This window comes from Emys orbicularis, chromosome 24 (genome assembly GCF_028017835.1).
Source record: "Emys orbicularis isolate rEmyOrb1 chromosome 24, rEmyOrb1.hap1, whole genome shotgun sequence".
Classification (NCBI taxonomy): Eukaryota; Metazoa; Chordata; order Testudines; family Emydidae; genus Emys; species Emys orbicularis.
Genome location: NC_088706.1, coordinates 10,596,413 through 10,621,431, shown reverse-complemented (window position 1 = coordinate 10,621,431; position 25,019 = coordinate 10,596,413). Strand labels below are relative to the sequence as shown.

At 59.2% G+C, this 25,019-nt stretch overlaps 1 protein-coding gene across 3 annotated transcripts; it reads left to right on the top strand.

Moving 5' to 3' along the window:
• The first annotated feature begins 309 nt into the window (after positions 1 to 309).
• On the top strand, positions 310 to 24,400 carry LOC135894207 (transducin-like enhancer protein 1). 3 transcript variants are annotated; one of them, XM_065422261.1, is made up of 22 exons: positions 310 to 333; positions 1,050 to 1,189; positions 1,888 to 1,951; positions 2,608 to 2,652; positions 8,486 to 8,548; positions 8,771 to 8,849; positions 9,674 to 9,690; positions 11,281 to 11,289; positions 12,195 to 12,378; positions 13,235 to 13,251; positions 15,173 to 15,277; positions 15,534 to 15,578; positions 16,034 to 16,189; positions 17,526 to 17,664; positions 18,711 to 18,895; positions 18,983 to 19,059; positions 19,389 to 19,638; positions 22,504 to 22,751; positions 22,895 to 23,042; positions 23,170 to 23,320; positions 23,940 to 24,016; positions 24,293 to 24,400. In XM_065422261.1, exons 1-22 carry the CDS (start codon positions 310 to 312, stop codon positions 24,398 to 24,400), a joined length of 2,331 nt encoding a protein of 776 aa, XP_065278333.1. The 3 variants fall into 3 exon arrangements, with proteins under 3 accessions (XP_065278333.1, XP_065278334.1, XP_065278336.1); XM_065422262.1 differs by lacking the exons at positions 9,674 to 9,690; positions 11,281 to 11,289 and having other exon boundaries at positions 8,771 to 8,845; XM_065422264.1 differs by lacking the exons at positions 310 to 333; positions 9,674 to 9,690; positions 11,281 to 11,289; positions 13,235 to 13,251 and adding an exon at positions 14,177 to 14,193 and having other exon boundaries at positions 1,113 to 1,189; positions 8,771 to 8,845.
• Positions 24,401 to 25,019: the final 619 nt, after the last annotated feature.

Sequence of the window (25,019 nt, the reverse complement as noted above, 5' to 3'; positions counted from 1 at the left end):
TGAAATTTAAGAAGCATTTCTTGGTTGGATCTCACCTTCTCCCACGGGATGGGGGAAGATGAGAAGCAATGGCTCTGTGGCCGGCTGTAGTAGGACTGGTGGTAGCGGGGGTTTGGCAGGGAAGGAATGAAGAGGATTCTCCTCCTTTGAGTTTCCTTGGCTGGAACGTGACTGTCCCTGTCTCTTTCAGAGTCCGTAGCCGTGCTGGAGCTGGCCGGCTTCCTTGGGCCTGGGCCCTGAGAGAGGATCCCGTGACAGGAGTGGTGGAGTGAGATAAGGCTGGGATTGCAGGCCTGCTTCACTCCAAAGATGTTCCCCCAAAACCGCCCCCCGGTGAGTGCCCCGGTTAGACTCCGTTCCCACGGCCCTGTGTGGAGCAGCATTGGGCTGTTCCTTGACCCGCATCCCTGCAGGCCGCTCTGTCTGGATTGCCCCACCTAGGAGAGGGAGGAAGCGGTTGTTGCAAGTATCTGTGCTTCTGCCTTTGCGTGAGAGTCCCTTGCTGGTATAGCTTAAAGTGTGAATTTAAACCGGTGCGAAAGGCGGTGTGGACGCTCTTATTCCGGTTTCTCTTAGGAAGAGGATCTAAGATAAACTGAATGACCAGCGTTTGCACAGGAGGGTTGCGCTGATTTAGCTAAATCAGCTTCAAACTGGCGCAATTTCTGCGTACGCGCGAGGGCTTAGCCGGAGCTTGGTTTTATACCCCTCCGACGGTACGTCCTGCGTTCGTCTTAGGGCGGGTGTTCTCCAGCTTGGCTATTAGTCCCTGGCTGTCAAGCTGGGACCAAAGGTGGCAAAGGCTCGCCCTTCGAGGAGCTGATTTCCTTTGTGTCCATTCTCCTTCAGCTGTCCCCTTCCCGCGAGTGCCTTGCTGTCTGTCTCTCCCTTGTGACAGAGCCAGGTGTGGGGCTGGTGGCTCCAGGAATTGGGACTGGGGCTTCTGCAGTCGTTGTCCCCCCTCCCAAGAGCCTGGTTCTTGCAGGCTGCGTGAATAGCACGGCCACGTTGCGGTGACTGCCCTCTTCCTTCCATGCCCTCCGCCGTAGGCTCATCTCCAGGCACCCGCCGTGGCTTCGGCAGCTGCCAGCACGGTTTCCACGACCCCTCAGTCCCTGAAACTGACCTACCCGGAGACCTTGGACCGGATCAAGGAGGAATTCCAGTTCCTGCAAAACCAATACCACAGGTAACGCGCTGCCAAGCCCCACCGCACCAGCGAGAAGCGGTGCCACTTTAACTGAGCTGGCAACAAAACGCTCCTCTATCTCCACGCTGGGCATTAGGTCTAGGTGGGTGGGAAGTGGCACGCCAGGTTGGCACGGGCACTGAGCCATACGTGCAGCAAGAGTGTAAGAAGCCACCTTGGTTCCTTGAAACGCTCTTCTTGGGCAGCGCTGCTCAGCTCCTGTGCTTTCGGCTCTATCCCAACGTGGGCTTGGGCTTTCCCCCTGCGTGTCTGGTAATCTGGGTCCAGATTCCTGCCTGTTCTCTTGCCAGTCTAAGCAATCCTAAATGCACCCCCTTCCCCGGCCCCTGCTCTGTAGCTTGCTACATTTGGAAAGCAGATGAGAGAACATTCAAACTTCCTGCAACCTGTTTCCTTGGAGCACGGAAGCCCATGACACACATACCTTCCTGTGCGCCTGCCTGAATCCCCCCCCCCCCCCCCAACCCCCTTTTCCAGTTCCCTACCTCTTGGCAGATGGGACTGAATGGATTCTGCCCAGTGGCTCTTTTTTTCTGGGCTAGGGGTTGGCAGACCAAAGTTTTGCATGAGTCTTAAACGCAAGCTTTATGCTTCTGTGCCGCCGACTAATCCTTGTTCTCTTGGTGGGGGGTGGTGGATGAGGGTGGGGGTCTCTCTCTCACTCTTTATTTTTACAGCTTGAAGTTAGAATGTGAAAAACTGGCAACAGAAAAAACAGAAATCCAGCGACATTATGTCATGGTGAGCGGGGTGCGGGGTGGCGCTCCCCTTTCCCAGCGTTCGGAGCGAGCGAAAGACCAACCGGGTTGGGTTCCCTTGGCTCCCGGTTTATATTTGGGCTGCTGCGCCTGCCCCCAGAGATCTGGCTGGGTGAGCTCACTCATGAGATGAGTGCGGCTGAGCTCTGCCTTGGTGGCTTTCAGCGGCATGTTATTGCTGCCGGAGAGGGTGGGAGGGAGCGCTGGTCTGATGATTTACTGGGCCCCAAGCTGTGCGGGGAGGGGAGGGAATTGACAGGCAGGTACAGCCCTATCTCTGCTCTTATTCCTGGAGTTGGGAGGGGAAGGGGTTGGAATCTGCTCGTTAGTTTCCCTTTTCCATCTCTCCCCTCTCTGCTGGAAGAGAAATTGCCTAGAACGTGGGGCCTGTGTTTGAAGAAGACCGTCCTGGTTGCTGTATTGTTTCTCTGTTCCATGGGGTGGGGTGTGGGGGAGAGCTCGCCCCGCTCCTGGCAGAGAGATTTGGGGCAGTATCTTCTGATCCCTGCACGTCCCGATAATGCAGGAACTCGGGGTCAGGCTGACCTCGCACGCCTGTGCTGGAGAGGACTTTGCAGTGGGTGGTTTGCCCGTTAGCCTTGCATCTCCCTTAGTGACGCCGTGTTCTTTCCCTTGCAGTACTATGAAATGTCCTATGGCCTGAACATCGAAATGCACAAACAGGTGAGTCTCTGGCATGCCTGGTCTTCCTGCCAGCTGTCTGTGGTAGCCCCTGGTGGGCTCACCTTTGCTTCCTGCTTCGTAGCCCATCCCCGTCCCAGATAAACCCAACCCTGTCGCTTTTCTCCTTATGCAAAACACAGCTTGGGGCGTGGGTTCCACCATGCCTTTCCCATGTTACATGGGGGGGGGGCAGCCCCCCACTATGGAAAAAGACAAGAGCCACTATTGCGGACTTAGAGTGGAGGATTCCATTTCCAGCTCTGCTACTGACTTGCCTAGTGCCATTGGGGTGGTCCCTCAGTGTCACCTCCCCCCTGCAATACGGGGATAGTTCTGGCCGACAGAGGTGGTCTTCGTGCGCCCCGGCGGCAGGGGCTTCCTGTGAGCCTTTGCCCGGTGCTGGGGAAGCTCAGCGAGCATGCGGGGAAGATGGGCTTCAGGCCTGCGCGCTCAAACACTTGTGGGAGGCGGGCTTTGACATTCGCTGCTGTCCCGCTTGTCCAGTCCGGGGACCTGGTGCCGTGGGACCCCCTGAGCTAAGCCAGGCAGCCCTTGGGCACTCAGCCAATGAATGGAAGACGGGTGATAACTGGGCTCTGCGAGCCGGGGTGGAAGCTGCCAGATAATTCGTTACCAGCCTCTTGGTGAGCTCCGTTGAGCGACTACGCCGGGGTTGCCTGGGGACCTGGCAAGTGGCCTGAGGCCCTGTGATGCCCAGGAAGGGCCAAGTGTTGGATCTTCTCCCATTGCTGCCAGATCTGCCCTGCCACCCGCAGTGGCCACATGGCTTCTGTATCAGGGAGCCCGCGCGGGAGCTGAGGTGGGTGTGGGGAGGGGACTCCAGGGCCTCGGAAGCCGTCAGGCTTTTCTCCCCCTCCCCCCGCTGCACTGCACACTGGGTTACCAGCTGCTCTGAGACAGAAGGTTTCTTCTCATCTATTTTTAAAGAGGCTGCATAGGAGTCTGGCAGCGTGTGCCTTTGCCAGGCACATCCCTTCCGCCTCGTCCCCCCAGCCCGGTGGACTCACGTCCCGCCCGGCCAGCTGTTGCACGGGGGGGGGGGGGGGTGTCTCTTGGCAGCTTCGTGCCAGGGTCGCGTTTGGTTTGGAGACCCGGCTGCAGCCAAGATTGGTCTGTCCCCCCCCCTCACCTCAGGAGCACTGGGGGATGTGGTGGGGTATCCTTAGCTCCAGGTTGCACTGACGGCTGCCCTGCCCCCTGGTTTTGCGTAGCCGGCCTGCTTCTCTGCTGCCTTCCCAGCAGAAGGAAAAGGCCACCTGGTAAAGCCAGGGACTAAGGGAAGCACAACCCCCTCTCCCCTCCCTCCCCCCCCCCGGAGTAGGAGACTGAGAGCCGAAGGGAAACGGACACAGCTCTGCTCTCTGCGCCCCCCCCCCCCCATTTCATCTGGCTGCTCGCTCGCAGCGCCGCGCAGACAGCAGTATTTACTGCCGATTCCAGGTGCCGCTGGCCGCCTGCCAGCGTGCTGTCTGCACTTTTAACGAGGGCCCGTAAGTCTGCGCTCTGACAGCCAATGGCCCTCGTGTGAGAAATGGGAGCTGCCCGCGCCGAAGGCCGCAGGTTATCGGTGCTGCGGGGAGATGGGACCTCTCCTTTGCACGGCTGGCTCGTCGTCGCAAGTGGAGCCTTAGTCTGGGTCTTGTCCCTGTTCCCACCCCGCCCCCCCAGCAGGCAACCTAATGCCCCGGGCCCCCTGCCTGCTCCCACCCCCCCGGCCCGCTGCCTCTGCCAACCCGCACAAGCCCTATTTTATTTTGCTTTATCGCACGCCGCTAGCTGCTGGCATAAAGAGCGCGTCGTTAACTTAATGCTCAATAAGGAGTCTCGTTAATAAAAAGGACAAGCGTCTGAATGGTCCGGCCAAGGAAGAGTCCACCCAACGCACGTCTCGCTGAGCCGGGTCGCCCGCCCTGCTCTCAATAAGCTCAGAGAAGGATCCCAAAACCCCGTTGTCTCCAGCCGGCGGCTGCTATGGGGCAGCTGTGATGGCTACAGGCGTCCGTTCGGAACGAGACGAAGGCGATCCGCTTCTTCTGGCGTCGCCATCGCGTGCCGGGATTCTCCGCCGCTGCTGCCCTCTGGCTGACTTCGAACCGGCGACCCGGTCAAAAGGCTCTGTATCCCGCCAGCTCTCAACTGACCCGTCCAATCCCTTTTAACCCTGGCCGCTCTTCAGTACCGGGCGCGACGCTCTAGTTAAGCCCTGTCACTTCTCCCCAGGCTGCCTGGTTTCTCCCTCGTGTCGTGTGACTCTGGAGTGCGCCGCTTTCTTGTGTCAGAGCTTTGAAGAGGCTGGGAGGTGAGCGGGCCAAGCTCTGTTGGAATGGCTTTCTTCTCTCTGGCCGGCTCCCGGACTGGGAAGGAAGCCCTGGTCCCTAAGCATTCAACAGGGGAGTCATTGCACTGCGGCTGGAGAAGCTGGATTTTCTTTTAATGGCTGCTCCGTGTAGCACTATAAACCCTGCCGTGGTCCAGGCGGGAGAAGCTGCAGGCAGATCCCGGCGAGATGATATTTTTGGCATGTTATTTGTACCAGGAAAAACCCTCAAATCTGCCTGGATTTGGACTTTTCTACCCAAAATAGCGAGCGAAGGAGATTTGGGGGGGGGAGAAAAAGCCCTGAAAACAGCATGATCATTTTTCATGCTGAGAGCGTTAAAGTGCCAGTAAATTGCACATTAACGAGCGCGAGCGAATTGGAGGCAGCGTTCCCTGAGGAGCTGGCTGCCCATCAGTGCATTAGGAAGGAGAATCCATCACTGCTGGCCCCAGGAGATGGCTAAATCCTTCCCAGAAACTACCTGCTGCCAATTTTTTTTTTCTGGGGGCTAGTGTGTATCAGGGGAGGGGAGTGGCTGTTTCCTTTTTGGTGCTGGGGGGGGGGAAATGCAGAGAGCACATGGCTCTTGGCTTTGTTTTTCGTGGGTGAGAGAGCGAGATCTAGGACGGGATCATTAGATTTACAGGCTCCAGCTGAGATCTGGGCTGCACTGTGCTAGATGCTGGACAGACACACAAAGGCCCTCCCCAGAAGAGCAGTCTAAATGGAGGTGACTTTCCCAGGTCGCTGGCCTGACTCCCAATCCGGTGCCCTATCTGCTAGGCTGCACAGCCTCTGACTGATCTCCGGTAGCCCCCCTCGGCACGTGGCTCGAATGAGGGTCACCCCATTAGATAGCGATAAAGGGAGAGGTACCGAGCATCTCTTCGGGCCCATATGACTCCCATGGGCGCGTCCCGTGTGCGATGGCTGCAGATGTGGGGACCCTTTTCTGGCCCCCTGTGGGTGGGTCTGATGTTCTCTTCTCTGTCTGCTCAAATCCTGCCCGGTGTGCTCTGAGTGGGCTGTAGTGGGTCATTTTCTCGGGCATATGCCCCCACCAGGGCCCTGCAAATCTCTTGATTTGGGAGGCAAATCCAGAGGCTGCTTGCCTCCCGCCCTGCCTATAGTGGCTTCTTAGAAGCAGCTGCCTTCACTCCAGCGTTGGGAAGAGCAGAGCTGCTTGGGGCCCAAAGCTGGTGAGAGTTGGGGTGTCAGGTGCCCTTCCCTTCCCCCACAGCTGGGTCGTGCTAGAGAGAGGCCTCAGGGCAGCGTGAATGAACCAGCCCCAGGAAGGGGTTCCTCAGTTGGAATTCCCTCCCCCCAGCTGATTCGTGGGGTGGGGGCTGTGAGGGTCACCCCAGCCAGGCTTCCCCCCCTGCGTTTGAGGGGATCCCTGTCTCTTTAATTCACTGCTTTCTTCAGCTGCTCGAAGCTGGAACGTTGGCGTGGGAGTCTTTGTCTGGCCTTGCCCAGCTTGGTAGCTCGGGGCATTGATTGAAGTGCAGTGCTGTCCTCTCTCCACCTCTTTTCCTCTCCCTCCCTTGCTCTCTTCCTGCGTTCAGGCCTTCTGATTGCTTGTGGCACTCAAGTGTTGCAGAAAAACAGCAGCTGTAATGAGAGCACCTCTCCAGGGCTTCCTGGCAAACCACCGAGAGCATCAATTAGCACTCGGCAGGGCTGGAGAACTATTTCTGGTGGGGAGAGGAGACGTTTGGGGGTGGGCATCTTGACAGGACATTGAGGGGGAGGTTGGTGGGGAGGGGGCAGGATGCTATCACCGAAATTGTGTTGCATGGCTCATTAGCTGTCCGTCATGGGGAGATGGTTGCACTGAGGGTCTGGGGGAAGCTTTCTCTGGGGTGGGACATAGCAGGCATGTCAGCACCTGGTCTGGATGCTCGGGTCTGGCTTCTGAGATGCAGTGGGCTTCCCGCCCCGTGCACGGAGAGCTGCCGAGGCCGGAGGAGCGCTGAACATGGAGCAGGCTGAGTCTGCAGGGACTGGCTTGGATCAGCCTTGGGGTGCAGGGGGCTCTGTTCCTCACCTCTCCAGGGGTTACTGTTGCTTGGTTTCCCAGGGAAGCTGAGTGGCGTAAGGACCCCTCCCCCCCCCCGTCCCCTCCAGGTGCTCTCTGGATCACACGGTGCCCTTTCAGGGTGGGGTTCCTCTGCCTTCCCCCATTCATTGTAGCTGGGCGGCAGGACTCCTGCTGGGTCTGGAGGGCCTGGGTTGGAAGGAGCCCGCAGGACAGAGAGTGGCTATCAAGGGAGGGGGCAGAGCTGGGTATTAAGCAGATAAGTGTCTCTCTTACCCTGGGGGGCCGTGGACGCAGCAATGAATGAAGAGCTTGCTTGGGCGTCACATTCTCCGTCCAGACGGGCTTTGAAGTGTCAGTGGCTTCTGGGGAGTGGCAGTATCTGCTACCAGGGGATGGTGGTGGGGGGGATGCACAGGAATAGGGGAGCATTAGTCCTCTTTCCGCCAGGGGTGGGAACTAGTGTGTATTTGGCTTGCAGCAGCATCCGGGAGCCCCGGTTCTGGAACAGCTCCCCTCTGCGCCAGGCATTGCACAAACGGGCCCTGCCCCAGAGAGCTGACGGCCTGCCTCCCCCAAGACTCCCCCTTTCCCAGGGAGCTCTCCGAGGAGGAAACGAGCCCCGGCAACCTGCACACTTGTCCGGCTCGTGGCTCTCCGCTTGCTCCACTGAGCGGGAGAATCCACACGTGGCACTGGCTTCTGCTGCACCGAGTGGTGGCTGCATAAGCTGCCCCCCTCACCTCCCCCGTAACGCTAAATGGGGAGCGTGGGGCGTCACGCATGCACATTGACAGCAGGAGAGGACGTGGAGGGACGTGGGGGGCTAGAACTCTGGGGTTCTATTTGCAGCTCTGTCACAGTGATCGTGTGAGCCAGTCACGGTCCTGCTCTGCACTCTCTGTTTTGCCCTCAGTAAACAGGGGTGATACCTACCTACCTCTCCGGGGAGGGGAGAGACGGAGGGGTGTGTGTGTGTGTGGGGGGTCATTGGCGCTGGGAAACCCATCTGTGTATAATTCGGTTTGCAATGCAGCCAAATCTGGGATGGGACATGGTAACTGCTTAGCACCAGCCGTTCTGCATTGGCAGTGAGGGGATCTACACGTGACACGCTCGAAGCTTTCGATGGTGCACAACAGGGCTTAAGTGGGATGGCTGCAGTGGGATTCTAGAGGCGGAAGGTAACCCCTGCATTAGAATAGGGTCAGGACACGGGTTTGTGCTCCTCCTCCTGGGCTCTCTAATGGGCACAGCGTCTCCTAGCTCTGGATCACTCTTGGCTTGGAGGCTAGGCCAACGGGCAGCCCTTGGCAGGAAAGTGGGGGGTGTTTCTTGAAGGTCTCTGCACGCCGTGGTGAGCCCTGCCCAGGGGCCCGAGCCTGTGGGGGAACAGAAGTGCAACAGGAGCAGCTCAAAGGTGCCGCTAACGTTTGCGTGTCTTCTCCTTCCAGACGGAGATCGCCAAGCGGCTCAACGTCATCTGTGCCCAGCTCATCCCATTCCTGTCCCAGGAGGTGAGGTGGACCTGTTGCCTCTGTGGGCAGGGGGTGCGTGGGCTCGTACAGGCTGCCTGGCCGGGCCTGGCTCCAGCCACGGCTTGGAACATCCCAGGCTGTATTCTCAACCTCTGGGCAAGCCAGGCACCTCCGCCTGCGGGTGGGGGAGGGTCAGGTCATGCCATTTCCTTTCCCTGCCTTTTTAAAGGTGACCAGAGGATTTTTTTTGTCTCCTCCCAGCATCAGCAGCAAGTGGTCCAGGCAGTGGAGCGAGCCAAGCAGGTGACTATGGCAGAGTTGAACGCGGCAATCGGGGTATGTGGACCGTCCCCCACTGCTGGCCACAGTGTGTACCGCCCCTCCCGGGGTTTAACTCGGTCTCCTGCCCGCCCGGGGCCGTGGGGAGGGGCTCTTGGCCCATCCGAGGTGGGGTCCATGTCCCCCAGTAGCGGGCTCTCTCGGCACCGGGGAGTGCCTCTCCCACAGCTTGGAGCATCCGAGAGGGGATTGTCCTACTTTAGCCGGAGAGGCTGCTGTCTGGGACCTCAGCTGATGCCTGACTTCTATCCCATAATGAGCTCAGTGGGAGGACGGGGGAGGGGAGCACTCCACTAGCTCTGGCATCTAACAGCAAGGTGGGAAGCAGCTTCCCTAACTTAGAATCCTAAGCTGCTTTATTGAGGTTCCTGGCCCTTTAAAATTTGCCCTGCCCCCCTGGGGAGCGGAGTCTCCTAGTTCCAGGGAACCCTGGGCGGGGAGGGGGGGGATGTTGTTTTTTAAAGGACCGGTGCTGTAGGTACCCCATAGGTCCTCCACACCTGTGTTCTGCCAGCGAGATGCACCATGCACGCAGGATGGGGGTGGTCGGCGCCGTTCACTGGAGGGCAGGGTCCTTTCTCTTCGTCTTCCTGAGATGCCAGCGAAACGCGTGCCTCCAAAGATTCCCTGGAAATGCCCTCTGAGTGTCAACCGCCCCCTCTCCAGTACGGACGGGCTAGTGCGTTAACCCAACCCTGTTCAGTCCCCACCGGGCGCGGACCCTAGAATTGTCTTAAGTTTGGGCTGCCCCCTTCTTGGCCGTGGGGGACCGTGTGAGGTGTCGAAGGCCGGAGAAGAGCTATTGCTCAGCAGGGCCGGCTCCAGGGTTTTTGCCGCCCCAAGCGGTGCCACAAAAAAAAAAAGCCGCGATCGCGATCTGCGGCGGCAACTCGGCGGGAGGTCCTTTGCTCCGAGCGGGCGTGAGGGACCATCCGCCGAATTGCTGCCGAATAGCTGGACGTGCCGCCCCTCTCCAGAGTGGCCGCCCCAAGCACCCGCTTGGCAAGCAAGTGCCTGGAGCCGGCCCTGTTGGTCAGGGACATGGGGTGACGAGCGTGGAGACGAGCCCCCTTGAAAATTGGCGACTGTGTGTCCGGGGGAGCTGGGATGGCTGTCTCTGTGTCAGGCCAGTTGTCAGCCAGGTGGATGGATGGGGACACGCAGCCAGCCCTCTCGGGGACTTTGGGGGGGATTTTGTACTGAGTGGTGGGAGGATAAGGGAAGCATAATCCCGCCCTGGGGCCGAGAGCGGAGGGGAAGCATGTGAGACACTGGCAGAAATAAAACCCGAGGAAGGAAGCGGGGCCCAATAAAGGAGCGGTGACAACTTGCTCCATAGCCGCACTTAATGAGCAGATTATGAGAGCCTTTAAACGTAGGGACGTGAAAACGATAATGGAACAGGGTAATTGGATTTGGCACGGCATGCCAAGGATTGGGGACATGAGACGCCGAGCAGAGCGTCTGGAACAAAACGTGGCGTTCGCGGAGGCCAGTGTGCGGCACAGAAGCCGAGGAAGCGTTATGGATCCTTGTGGCGGGGAGGGCTGGCAGCTTGGCTCTTACAAGCTGTGATGGGAAGGCTGAACGCAGCTGAGAGTTGGAGGCTTAGAGACCTGGATGTGACAGAAGCAGGACAAATGATGCAGGAGAAGAGGGGGTGGGGAGAAGAGGCTCTCCCAAATGAGGATCTAAGAGTATTAGCGCTTGCATACCTTGGTGGGGCAGAGGAGCGCTGCTTAGGAGGAATACATTAAAAATGATGGAGCTGGATCATGGCAGGGCTGGATAATTGATGTGTGTATTTATTTTACTACTGCTGCTGCTCAATAGATTTGGGTGCCGAGGATTCTGTGGGCTGGTATGTCTGTGTGGGGTTACTTAGCCACAGACATCACCGCTTCTTAGTAAGGCTTGGCAGAATTCAGTTCAATATTTTTATATATCATTTTGATGAATAATATCAATTCTTTTAAAGCATTTTTTCCTTTTTTTACGTATGTTTACATTTTCACCATTGTGGGAAATTATGGATAGAATAGCCAATACTTACTTATTGGCAGTAGATGCCGAGAATCAAAAAGTTAAAGCTTTATAACCATTAAAACACAAACGACCAACATCCCCTCACGTGTCAAAATATACAAATGGAAAAACGCTTAAATCAAACACTGAGTTCACAAGGAGCATTTTTCTTACTTGGCCTGTTTGTGTTTCCAGCAATACTAATCGAAAATGTGTGTGTATATTGTGACAATAACATTTACCAACAAAAATCTGACCCTTCCATGCCTATTTTTGGTTGAGAGGACACAATCAAGCTATATTGTGACTCCAGATTCATACTCCATATTGATTTTTTTTAAAAAATCAAATACCCCCACAACGTTCTTATAAAAAAGGAACGCCAAGCAAGGTGCTTCTCTGACCAGCTTTCTGTGGTAGTGTAAACAGAGACTTTTCCCTGCTGTAGTTTGCCACCTGGGTGTTTCAGCCCTAAGAATGCAAATGAAACAGGACTCTAAACAAGAGGGAAACCGACTCCTCTGGCCCCACAGAGAGAAATGTAGAAAGTCAAGTGTGCAGAATGCAAAGTGGATCATAATTGACTTTATAAAGGGCTGTTAGGGACTCAGCTGGAGAAAGGGATGGGCTTGGGGTTTATTTTTTGGTTTGCAAGCGAAATTGACAAGTGGCCCTATTGGGAAGAGATTTTTTTTTTTTGCCACCATCTTCCCAACAGTAGCCATCCAAAACTCACTTGTGACCAAGGAAAGGGGAAAGTGGTGGTTGGCTGAACCAGAGGATTGTTGTGTATGGTGAATTGCGCTGCTAGCCCAGCCTGGCTCCTGGCTTGTGATATCTTAGGTGGCCGGGGGAAGCCAAGACAGCTGCGGCGGAGGCAAGCAGGTTACTTTGGTTACCCTGTCTGGGATGTTACCTGGGAGCCCTCTTCAGGGAAGGCCCAGACTCATGTCCTTCCGCCGCTGTAGTTCTGACCTCTCCCTTTATTTCTTAAAGCGGATGTAGCGCCGGTGCCAGGGGCTGGACTGAGAGCTCTGGAGACTGACGTCCTCTGTCCGTAGTGCAGGTACCACATGGGCGGCAGTGGCCAGGCAAACTTCCTCTGGGCCCCGGACAGCCTGCCGTCTGACCGCTGTCGGGCAGCGACCTCTGGTTCCTTCCCAGATGGAGTGAACTTCTTGGAGATCGTGGCTTGCACGGGGTCTCAGCCTTGAGTCAGCGAGGCTGGCCTGGCCCTTGAGGGCAGGGTGGGGAAAAGCAGACGCCTCTTCTCAGGCGCTGGCGTCTCATCCGCCCGGCCTTCCGCGCTCTTTCTCCACAGCATCAGCTCCAGGCGCAGCACCTGTCCCACCACGCCCCTCCCATCCCGCTGACCTCTCATCCCTCCGGCATGCAGCCCAGCATCGGTGGAGCTTCTGGGCTGCTGGCTCTGTCCGGGGCCCTGGGAGCTCAGGGCCAGCTCCTCCCGAAGGACGACAGGGGACTTCACGACAGTGAGCACAGAGGTAGGGCTGGGGTGTAGGGGGTTGGGAGAGCAGGGAAACTTGACCCTGACTGCCCAGTTGTCGAGATGGTGAACTCCAGAGAGAGTAGGGAGCCTGAGGTACGGCTGGCAAGGGGGAGCAGAGCCCTGGAGTTGAGCCCTGGGGTTAAGCCCCATCCCGGCCAGCCTTGGCCGGAGCGTAAAGGCTGTTCTCAGACTCTCTGGGCACCCTGCTCTCTTGCACTGGGGTTAGCGATTGGACAGGGCGAAGTGCTGCGGGTGGAAACGGTAGAGATTCAGCCTCGGTCATAACTGAGCACGACTGGGCATGGGGCGGGGCATCGGTGGGGTGGGGGCATTGGTGGATCTGGCCCTCTGGGTAGAGGCTGGATGGTGGGGAGGGGGTTTGAGTTTCCCTTAGGTCCTTGCCAGCAGGGGGTCTCTTACAGCGAGGGCCTTTTCCAGCCAATTTCAGGCAGCAGCCTGGCTCCTCCGCCTGGAGCCACGTACTGGGGGAACTCCCCAGCCGCTAGCAGGGGGTGCAACGAGCACTTGGGTTTGGGGCGGAGGGCTCTGCCCCAGGGTGGACACTGCGGTGCAGGGCGCAGGGTATGCTCCCAGCAAGGAGCTGACCCCCCTCCCACGCCATGCGCCCCAGTAACATGCCGGGCCGGTCTCGGGGACCAGCTTAGCAGCCTGTCCTGTCCACAAGCTGCAGAGGTGGGTGGCAGCAGACGCTGCCTCCCTGTGAAAGGAATAAGGGCGGGGGGCAGGACAGCATGTGCATGCTGGGGGGGGGGCGCCTCGGAGATGAAAGCAGCACCCTCTTCTCTCTTCCTTTCTTGCCCTGCTGCTGATCCGTGTTGCCATGGAGACAGAGCGAGACCTGGGTCCCGTAAGTACTCCTCCTCCTCCTCCGCTTATTGTTTCCTTCCAGCTGCGAAAGGCTTTGGCCAGAGAGATTGGGTTGGGGAGGGGGGGGCTTTAAAAGCTTCCTTTTAGCCGTGGGGGGGAAGGTTCCCTCCTGTCGGGGCTGGGGAGGAGGTTGTGGGTCTGGCGGAAGAGGGGTTACAACCTCAAGCAGCATCCTCGCTGCGTGCAGCTGGTAAGGAGCTGGCAGGCAGCCAGGCGGCCAAGGTCATGGTGGATTGAATCTCTTTCCTGTCGTCCCCCCCCCCCCCCTTCTGTGTTGCCCAGGGAGGGAGGCCGTGCATGGCACCCCCGTATGGGGGGAAGAGGGGGCTTCGCATGAACCCACCCTCTAGCTCGCCATGGGGGCTGGAAGCGGCGCACCCCTTGGAATGCAGTTTTGGGGGGTGGGGTCCGCACCCTTTGTCTAGGGCTAGAGCTGGGCAAAATCTTCCTGTTCGGGCTGACGCTGCTGCAGCTTGTGACCCTGGCAGCCCTCCCTCTGTGCCCGCCCGGCCCTGCCAATCCAGACTTTCCCCATCGTGGGCTGCTGGGTTCATCTCCCTCTTCCTTCGCCTGCCACCCCTGCTCCCCGCCCCCCCTTCTGCAGCTCTCAATGCCCTGTGCAGAGAGTAGGGCCCCAGCTGAGCCCCACGGGTGCAGTTCCCATTGACTCCAGTTGGTCTGGTACCGGCCTTCTGATGCCAGGGCTGTGTTGGATCCACAGCAGCCCGTGGTGCGTGGGCGGCCGGTGAAGCTTATGCCTGGTTTAGTAATGGGGAAACTGAGGCAGGGGGATGTCACACAAGGGGTGGAAGCCAGGAATCCTAGCTCCTGCTAACATCGGAGTCGGGGAGCGGCTTCCTTTCTCTGCCAGCGCATCCCTAGGTGTCCCCCTGGCTGACACAGAGCAGACAGGGACTTGCCAGTGGGAACCTTTCCAGCCTAGATCTCTGCAGCTGCCTTGTAGATGCAGGATGGAGCTGGGGTGGCAGGAGCAGCTGGCTTGCCAGGTGCCCGAGTCCGGGACGGCCAAAGCCTGGGGCACCGTGACCTGGGGTTGAGGGCAGAGCTGTGGGTTCTAGCTGGTGAAGTGGAGCCACTCCTGGAATGCAGCCTGTTACCCACCAATCAGGGGGTGCCCGGAGACCTGGCAGTAGGGGAAAGAGGGCGACCTTTGGTCCAGCAGGCTTGGGAGTACCCACATCCGGGGGCGGGGGATATCTCCCAGATTGCAAAGCTTGCTGTGTGCGTCCCCACAGCCAGCCTGCTCTGCTGCCCTGCGCAAACGTCTGGGGCCCCAGCCTCCTGGCTAGTGGGAACCGGGGGGCGGGGGGGCTGTGGCCGCAAGCTGTCAGCGGAGCCCTGGGGGCCATGGAGCTCAGCTCACTCCTGTGTCTTTCTGACCCAGTCTCTTGCCCCTGCCCCCACCCCCACCCCGCTTTCTGCTGGGAACTGGAGCTGGGACCCAAGCTTGGTCTGGAGGAGCCGCGTCCCGGTGGGGGAGGGCCTGTCGACTGCCCGGCAGCTGGGTCTAGAGGCGCACGCCGCCCTGGGCAGGCGCACGCCCCGGAGTCAGGAGCTCGCCTCCTGGCCGGATCCCCCTTCCGGCTTTACGCTCTGCCCCCATTGCTGAGTGGGGGAGGCGAACGGCGCTTCAGTTCATCCCGTGCTGCTCGAGAGATGCAGCCAGGGGAGGGGTAAGTGGCTTAGGTGACCCGTGGGCAGAGCAGAGTCCAGCTGTCCTAAGGCAGTGGCCTCGTGGGAACGTCTCCTGTGCACCATGGGGTGGAGGGTAGGGGGCTCTGCCGTTATCCCTGTCCATCCTGCTGGGAGCGCGGGGGGAGTTAAGCCGGGGCCTGCTGTCTCAGCTTCGTAACACAGCTGCTCCTCATCTCGTTCCCCAGAGCTCCCTGGTGCTGCCCAACGGGGAGCGGGTGCGAGCCATCTCGGAGTACCTGAGCAACAGCAAGAAGAGGAAGGCTGAGGAGAAGGACTTCGTCACGGACTACGTGAGTGGTTCTTTGCAGCTGCTGGTGTGGGGGCGTGTTCCCGGGACGGGGGGCAGAGGAGGTAGTGGGGGGCCTCTCCCCTCTACTGCTCCTTTTTCTAGGCTGGGTTTGCGTGTGCCGAGCTGTGAGCAGGCCTCCATGGGACGCTGCCTAAGCGGTGCCGTGACCCGTTGGTTCCCATCTCCAGCCGGGCAGCGCCCTGTGCACGGGGCCGTGCCGGCTGCTGGGTGTGAACGCGCCTCTCTCTGCGTTTCAGGGCAGCGATGCGGACAAGAGCGAGGACAACCTGGTGGTGGATGAGGTCAGTGCTCGGGAACATGCCTTGGCTCGGTTCGGCGTTTAGATGGGCTGCGGCTCAGTCTGGTGGGCTCTAGACCTTCCTTGTGGCTGGGCCTGGCCCTGTTACTGAAGACAAAACTGGCCCTCAGAGGTTAAGGTCGCACTACTGTGTAGCCGAGGTGGGAAGTGGAACCCAGGAGTCCTGCTCGAATCGCTAGACCCGGAGAGCTGGGACGAGCACCCAGGAGTCTGGACTAGTTCTTCCCCCTGCTCTAACCTGCGAGGCCCCCTCCTTCCCGGAGCTGGGAACAGAACCCAGGAGTTCAGAGGCCCAGCCCTGCTCTAACCGCTAGCTCACCCTGCCTCTGGCTGTTGTATGGAGTTCCCTGCTGGCTTTGTGGGAGGTGCCTGGCTCCTGTACCCGTCAGCAGCCAGAGCCCCCCACCTGAGGCCGGTCAATCTCGCTCTGTCCCACAGGACCCCTCCTCCCCGCACAGCGTCCACTCGTACTCCTCCCGCGAGAACGGGGTGGACAAGGTCCCGTTGCAGCGGAAGGAGGCTGTACCGCTCAGTCCCACCTCCATGGCCTCGTCCAGCAGCACCTCCCCATCGCGGAGCAAGGACCAGCCCACGGTGTGTGTGTGGGGGGGGGCTGTGTTTGGTGGGGTTCACTGGTTTCCTGCTATCCAGGGAGCAGTAGGGTGTGGGGAGGAAGCACGCTCCCCTCGTCGCGAAAAGGGAGGGCCAGGCTGAGCCGGAGTCTGATCTCACATTGGTGCCGCCCTGCGGGTTTCGTCCTGGCCTCCGTTTCCCACGGGGGGGGAGCGAGATCAGAATTGGGGCCTCCAAGGGGCGAGGGCAGCACGCGTCGGTGTATCCGGGCTAGCTCTGAGCGGGCTAGCGATAGCAGCGTGGCTGTAGTGGCACAGTCCTGCCCGGGCCCCTAGGCACGGACCCCGCTGCCCTCTGTGCTGCTGCAGCTCCTCCGCTCCGTTTAGCGAGCTAGCGCAACCCCAGTGTGCCCACGCGGGCTGCCCCCCTTGCAACGCAGACGTGTCCTGGGCACAGCTGCTCCGGCTTTGCTCAGACGTCAGGGCTATGAAACGGGCTGCCCCTTCTCTCCGGGGGGGCGGGAGAGGGCAGGGCATTACGGTCAGGAAGTGACCATGTAAAAGCAGCGCCACGTGGCCGCCTCACCGATTGCCAGCAGGAGCAAACGCCGGGCTTGGCTCGGAGGAGTTGCCCGCATCCTCAGCGCAACGTGCTGGGTCGCTCTGCCTCGGGCTAGCGGAGCGGTTCGTGCCCCTGCTGGCGTGAGCGGGGCTGTTCCGCCTCTCGCCAGCCCCGTGTGCAGCCCGCCAGTGCTGGGGGGCTAGGAGAGCTCTGCTGGAGAGGAGTCCACCCCACCAGCCACGCAGGGCATTGCAAGGGCAGATGCAGGCTGCCCGCTCCAGGGGGAGAGAGGACGACCGTGTTTCCTGGGCGTCTCGTGCAGCCACCGTCCTAGCGACGGCCTCTGGCAGCGGCCTCTGCCCTGGGTGAGGTGGGTTTGCTGGCCTGTCGCAGGGTCCTTCTCCCCACGGCCCCAGGCTCCTGTGCTAACCCCTGTGCATGGGGGGCATGGATGTAGCTGGCCTGCTGCCAAGTGCCGCTTACCAGCTTCCAAGCGCCCTACAGAGCCCTCCGTCTCCCCCTTCTCGTGCCCAAGGGAGCATCCCGATTTCACAGCGGTGTTTGGGGCCCGGGCTCCGGGGGGGAAGCCAGGCTGGGCTCTCTGCTCCCAACCAGGCAGTAAATCAGAGGCTTGGATGGCTGCCAGTTTGGAGCTGGGGGCTGCAGCGCTGTGGGTGGGAGGGGTTTGGAGCCCGCGGTGCCCAGAAAAGCCCTGGCTGAAGGCGGCACCCGTGGGGGCGGGGGATTTCCAGGCTGCTGCTGCGGCTGAGTTTGAGTCCGACTCTCTCCTTTGCAGGTGGAGAAAGTCGCAACTCCCGGTTTGAAGTCCAGCACCCCGACTTCCCAAGGAGACGCCACGGTGCCAGGCTCCAGCAGCAGCAGCGCCACCCAGCAGTTCCGCCCGGGGGCGGCAAAGCCCTCGGTGGATTCGTTAGGTAGCGGGAGGCTGGGGATGGGGACGGAGGTTACAGTGGCCGTGGGGCAGGGTGCAGCGAGACGCAGTCACTCAGCACTTGGATGCAAATCAACCTGTTGTGGTGACCCAGGAGACTGGGCTTTGGCTGCCTGCGCTGCCGTCTCTGCCCCTGCCCTGGTGCAGGGGACTAGACCCCAGTCTGATGCTTCCCGTGTCTTGAGAGGTGGCACCACGGGCCGTTCCTGGCTAACCTGGAGCCTGGCCAGGCTGCTGGGACAGGGCACCCCAGCTAGGGTGGAGTGGTGTGATGGGGCCGCCTCCTCCACCTCTGCAATATCCAGTCCGGTGGCTCTAAGAGGCCTTGTCCTGGGAGAATGAGACCTTGGCTCCAGGTACCCAGCAATCAGCTCCCAAAGCCATGGGGCGGCCCTAGAGCCGGGGCTGGAGCCTTGCTGGGCGCGAGGGCTGAATGAGGGGAGCAGCCGAAGGCAGAGCCAGCTGCCCGACGGTCAGCAAGGCAGCTCCCCTGTCCGTGCCCCTCGAGCACGGTGCCTGCCCTGCCGGGCGCAGGGGGCGCTTGAGCGAGCCCACGCCTGACGCCCAGCGGAAGGATCCGCGAACGACCTCACGCGCACCCCTGGCGGGATGCCGCCTCCCTGCCAAAGGCAGGGCTTCAAAGCCAGCGGCATCAGCAGATCCGGCCGTCGGGAAGCAGGACTGACCTGGGAGTCGCTCGGTGTCGAGATGCACAGGTGTGGCGGCGAGAGCCAGCTCTCTGTGCCCCCTGTAGACGGTGGTGGCGGAAGCTGGCGGGACCGTTCTCTGCGGCAGGTGGCCAGAGCAACCCCTGGCTGGTGGCTCCGCTCTCCCTTGGGCTAGAGCGGGCGTCGAGCAAGGCCATGCTCGTGCCTAGCCCCGTGTGTGGCCAGCGGATGCTGCTCCAGACACCGCAATGCGGTTGGGCCTGTTCACGCCATAGCTTGGTTTGGCCCTGAGCTCCTCCCTCCCATCCCCGGGTCCTGGCTGCTGCTGCTCCTCTATCCCTATGACTTTCTCCTTTCCCAGCTCTGGGCCTGAGGAACCCGCTGGCCATGCAGAGCTCCTACCCGGCCGCCTTCGGCATGGCGCACCCCTCCGTCAACGGCGACATGGCCGGGGCTGGGGCCTACGCGGGGCTGCACCTGGTGTCCTCACAGCTCAACGGGGCAGCGGCGGCCGTGGGAGCCGCCGGCTACGGCCGCTCCCCTCTGGTGAGTGCGCCGGCGGGGTGGCGGGACGGTGGCCGGCCTCCTCCTCCTGCGGGTGGCTGAAGGGAATTCTCTTCTCTGCTTGGCTAGGTCGGCTATGACCCGCACTGCCACATGCGTGTCCCGGGGCTGTCGGCCGGCATGCAGGCGGGGACCTCGGGCAAACCGTAAGTGCTGCACACGCCAGGGCGGGGGAGACCCCTCTGGTGGGGGGCTGCCAGCTGGGGTGGGGTGGGGGTTCCCCTTGTGTGCCACCTCTCCATGTTGGGCATCGCCCTGGCATTGGATGGCAAGGCAGATCCCGCTGCTGATGCTGAGCGGGCTCTGAGCAGGCTCCTTCCCTTTACATCACCCCCAGCCCCCCCCGGCTTCGAGGAGGCGTTGGGTTTGATGCTGGGCTTTTATTACTGTGACGTGCTCTCTGGGAGTGGAGGGAGAACCGGACCCAGTTTGCACAGGGGACTGGGTCTTGCTGATGCTTCCCTCCCCCCTCCAGCGCCTACTCCTTCCACGTGAGCGCCGACGGGCAGATGCAGCCGGTCCCCTTCCCTCCCGACGCCCTCATCGGCACCGGCATCCCCCGGCACGCCCGCCAGCTCCACACCCTGACCCACGGCGAGGTGGTTTGCGCCGTCACCATCAGCAACTCCACCCGGCACGTCTACACGGGGGGCAAGGGCTGCGTGAAGGTGTGGGACGTGGGGCAGCCTGGGACCAAGACGCCCGTGGCGCAGCTGGACTGCCTGGTAAGGGCAAGGGTTGGAAGGCAGAGCAAGAGAAGCAGAAATGGATTAGTCGGTTTAAAAAGGGGATATGAGAGAGATCTATAAAATCATGACTGGTGTAGAGAAAGTGATTTGGAGAAGTGTTGTTTACCCCTTCACATAACACACACAACCCAGGAGTCACCTGATGGAATTAGTAGGCAGCAGGTTTAATACAAATGGAAGGAAGTGCAATGCACAATCAACCTGTGGAACTCACTGCCAGGGGATGTTGTTCTGGCCAAATATCTAGTTCTTTTTTGAACCCGGTTAAGTTCATGGAGGTTAGGGCCATCAATGGCTATTGGCCAAGATGGCCAGGGATACAACCCCGTGCTCGGGTCAGCCCTAAACCTCTGACGGCCAGGAGGGGAAGACCGGGGTGGATCACTCCAGCTGTCCTGTTCTGGACATGCTCCCCTGACGCTCTGGTACTGGGTTAAATGGACCATTGGTCTGACCCAGTTTGGCGTCTCGGTTCTTTATGTCCTCGGAATTCCACTGCAGCCTCGAGGGGGACAGACCCTGCTGGGCTGGGTGCAGCCTCCAGTGTTTGTGGGTGCAGATGGCGAGCACATGGATGTGTCCGGTTTAGGGAAGCGTTTCGATGGGCATCTTGAATTTAAGCAGCTCCCCGAGGTGAGTAAGGGAGGTGCTCCCGGAGACCCAGTGAACTGCAGGTGTAGTGATCCTCGGTGCAAAGTTCCCACCCAGAGAAACACATGGGAAGTTTGTCTGCAAATTTGCCTGAATATTCCCCCTCATCCCATCGCTTCTGGCTGCCGCCTTTGGGGTGGGGCGTGGCCACTGGGCTAATGCGACAGTTTCAGACAGGACATTAATTCAGTAGAAACTCCACAAAGAGGATTTGGGCTCAGTAGCTTTGCCACTTGGTACTTCGATTTTGTGACCACTGGTGGCTAGTAGCAGCCTGGATATTTCTGTCTAGGAGCTTCCCTGGCCCCCGTAATCAGAATATCTTGGTATCTCCCTGTCCGTGCATTTCATCCTCTGGCAGTAGCGTGTAGGCATTTGTGTGTCCCAGTGAGTCAGTTTAAAAAAAAATTAATGGACATAGATTTAAACCCTGCTCCATGTCTTACCCCGCCCGCAAATTTCACCTCCCTTTAAACCTTGCACAAATTACTTGATGTTTGTGCCTTTAGTTTACCCATCTGTAAATTGGGGCTAATATAACTGAGCCTACTTCCTTAGCGAGCTGGGCCTTGAATCAAGCAGCATGGCTTTAGTGCGTTGTGCACTGGATTGGGTCTTGGGGAGGGGGCTGGGTTCTGTTCCGTGCTCTGCCACTAGCCTGCTGGGTCACCACAGGCAAGTCACGCTGCCTCCCTATGCCTCGGTTTCCCCATTTATAAAACGGGTGATGATACTGACCTTTTGTCAAGTGCTTTAAGCTCTGTGGATGAAAAGGGCTGGGTGGTATTATAAAGCACTCTCACATCCTTAGATAAAAGCTTCTATGCATGTACAAAGGGCAAAAAATCCTTCAGTAGCATGCACCCCAACTGAGGAACACACACAAGCCCAGTGTTGTGTGAACACACACAACTATGGTACACACACACACGGCCCAGCTTTGACCTGTGCATCGGGGTGGGTTCACATGGTTTTCAAAGCTCTGTCCAGATTCATTCTGATCTGGTGAGAATGAAAATGTAGCTGCACTATTCCCTTGCTGAGATGTCAGAAGGACACGGTGAACTGATTACTGTTGCGGACAGGAAATGAGTCGGTCTGTTTTGCCAGCGATGTGCGTAACCAGTTTCACTGTTTTCCCCTGGATATAGTCCTTGAGGCCCTGGTCCTGCAAATACTCACACATGTGCTTAAAGCTAAGCACTTGCATAAGTGTTTGCAGGATGGGCCGTAGTCAGTTTCTGCTTTTGCTTGTGGGGTCTTTATTCCCTTGTTTAATGAGAGAGAGAGACATCCTGGAAAATGGGATTCCGGGGCCACTGAATCGGGGACAGTACCTGGAACTCTTTTTAACATTGACTAGATTTCAAATATGTCCCTAACAACAAAATCCAGAGCTATCTTTTCCTGCTGGCCTTAAGGCAGCAGTCTGGTAACAAATCTTCTTCCCGGAGTTGTGCTGACCTTGACGATACTGATGCATAAACAAGGAAGCGGATGAGTCATGATCACGTCAAGCTGCATTGGAAACTCAGGAGAGGGGAAATCTGTATTTTAGTAATTGTAGGTAGTACATAAATTATTGGGTAAGGTTCTCTGTTCTGTGTTAGGAAGGAGGCTAGACTAGATGAACATAGTGGCCCATTCTGGCCTTAAAAATCTATGACCACCTTTGAGGCAGGGAAGTGCTGCTGTCACCATTTTACAGGTGAGGAAACTGAGGCATGTTGAGGCTAAGTGACTTGACCAAGGTCAGATGTGGAGTCTGTGGCAGAGCTGGGAATAGACTCCAGGTCTACTCCAGTGTCCTGACCACTAGCCCTGCCCACTTGGGAGAAGGGCCTGTGTCCCTCCTGACTAATCTGCTCCTGGCCAGGAGCCCCATCCCACAGGCTCTTGCATGGTTGCTCCTCTTGTTCATGTGCCAGAACCAGCCGTGTCTGTCGAGCAGCTGCTGGGGAGAGCCGATGCTGTGGGCATGAAGCACTAACAATCACGTGCTAATAAAGTGAAGGCCCCCTCTTGGGCCCCCAGGCGCATGTGTTCGCTGCTGGAAGCCAAGCTCCAGAGAGTGTGGGCAGCAGGGCTCTTCCCACCGCCCACATGGGCCCATCCGCTTGGGTTTCTCCCATGGGAGGCCGCGACTGGCCATAGCTGACCCCTCTGCTCCATCTCCTCTCCCTTCCCCAGAACCGCGACAACTACATCCGCTCCTGCAAGCTCCTCCCGGACGGGCGCAGCCTCATCGTGGGGGGGGAGGCCAGCACCTTGTCCATCTGGGACCTGGCCGCGCCCACCCCCCGCATCAAGGCGGAGCTGACCTCCTCGGCGCCCGCCTGCTACGCCCTGGCCATCAGCCCCGATGCCAAGGTCTGCTTCTCCTGCTGCAGCGACGGCAACATCGTGGTGTGGGACCTGCAGAACCAGACTCTGGTCAGGTGAGCGCCGGGGTTTGCCTTCCCAGGCTGCAATGCGGTGCGGCTGGCTAGCGCTGGAGAGGGGAGGTGCTGCCTGCCCCCTGGCCACAGGACCCGAACCTGCAGCAGGTGACAGTGCCTGACGGCCGCGCTCTCCCCTCCAGGCAGTTCCAGGGCCACACGGACGGCGCCAGCTGCATCGATATCTCCAACGACGGCACCAAGCTGTGGACGGGGGGGCTGGATAACACGGTGCGGTGCTGGGACCTGCGGGAGGGGCGCCAGCTGCAGCAGCACGATTTCAGCTCCCAGGTAGGTGGGTGATGGGGCGCTGCAGAGCCCGAGCGGGTGCGGGGGGAGGCGCTGCGCTCTCCCCTCCCCCAGAGAGCCAGCCGGGCAGGGACCCGTTTCCTGGGGCCTGACTCTGCCTTCTCCCCAGATCTTCTCGCTGGGTTACTGTCCCTCGGGGGAGTGGTTGGCCGTCGGCATGGAGAGCAGCAACGTGGAGATCCTGCACGTGGCCAAGCCGGACAAGTACCAGCTCCACCTCCACGAGAGCTGCGTCCTCTCCCTCAAATTTGCCTCCTGCGGTAGGGACGCGCGGTCGCTCGTAACCTGCTGTGTGGGCTGGCTGGGCTGAGCGGAGCTGTGAACCCCTTCATACCAGGGTTCCATGCGAAGGCCCACGTCCTGCCTCTGGAGCCATGCCACTGTCCCACCTGCAGTGGGAGGGAGCTATCCTGCCCCAGCCCCATATCCCCTCTGCTCTGGGACCCTCTTGCCAGCAGAGTCCCATGTCTGAGCCCCTAGGGGAAGGCGAACAGCCCCTTCTGCACTGTGCACCTAGGCAGCTCTGCAGTGGGGGTAGGAGGAAGCAGAGGAGCCTTCCTTCCTGACCCTTTGCAGCGAGCCTGGTACTCCCTGAAGCATGAGAGTGCCTCACCTGGATCTCCACTGGCATCAATCCACCGATTGCTCGGCCTGAGTCACAGCGATCCCTTTTCCTTCGCTTCATTTGGCTTTGGAGTATAATTTTGGTGCATGCCTCTGGTTTCGTGCAGGGGGTGGGGAGACATTTTTCCCTCCCCCCACCTGCTTCTTTGTCCTGGGGCTATCCTGTGCCTCACCTGGGGGCGGGGCCACACGCTTTGCCTGAGCTAGACTTGCCCACTCCCTCCGTCCTGCTCACGCGCTGACACTCTGCCGCAGGTAAATGGTTCGTGAGCACAGGGAAGGACAATCTGCTGAATGCCTGGAGGACGCCCTATGGAGCCAGTATCTTCCAGGTGAGCAAAGGGGGTGGCTTGTCCCAGCAAGGGGTTAAACCAGGGGCAGCAGCGGGAGAGGCCGTCTCAGCAGGAGACCAGTTTTTTTAGCCCAGTAGTAAATTTGTCTTAATCCGTTATCCTCAAACAATCGGCTCTCTAAACTAGCGCAGCCTAGTGTCTCCCTGGAGGCCGTGCTAAGTAGTTCAAGGCCAGCTGGTATAAATCACTGCACCACTCCACGGCCTTATAAATGAGCTGGTTTGCTATGTCCCCTCTCCCCGCTCTTCCTTACAGTCAAAGGAATCCTCCTCGGTCCTGAGCTGCGACATCTCCACCGACGACCAGTTTATCGTGACCGGCTCGGGAGACAAGAAGGCCACGGTTTACGAGGTCATTTACTGAAAGGTGGCTGGACGTGGGGGAACCGGCCGGCCGGGCGTCTGTCCCAGCCCGCCACCTCTGCCCCATGGACAAATATCCACAGCAGTGATTTTCCAAAGAACCCCTGGAAGGGAGCGGGGGGGTCATCGGCGAAGCTGGAGAGAAGAGCAAAGTGGGGGACCCTTGGAGTTCCAGCCAGCGCCCCCTTCCAGTGAGGAAATCCCTCTCGGCCCGAAGGGACAGCGTCTGCCTAGATCCTGGGCGTTCTCATTCTTTTGGGTTTTTAATCTGAACACTGGGGGACTTTTTTTTTTACAGCTGTACACTTTTTTTTTTTTCTTTCTTTTTAATGCTCCAGGCTGAGCTGGGAAGGAGGTGGCCACTCCACCCCTGGCTGTCTGGCTTCTAGGTTGTATTTAATAAAAAAAAAAAAAAAAAAACACCCGAACAATCCCCCCTGAGAGCGGTGAGCCCTGGACTCCGTAGAGAACCTCAGGCCATGGTGTGGTGGAGTACCGAAACAATCTTGAATAAGGGCTGGCAAACCCGAACAGCTCTTGGGTAACCCCCAGCAGGTCCTAGTGGAGCTGGGGTGATGGTGGCTTTGGGCTGGGGTGTATTGAGACATCCTTCCCCTGCC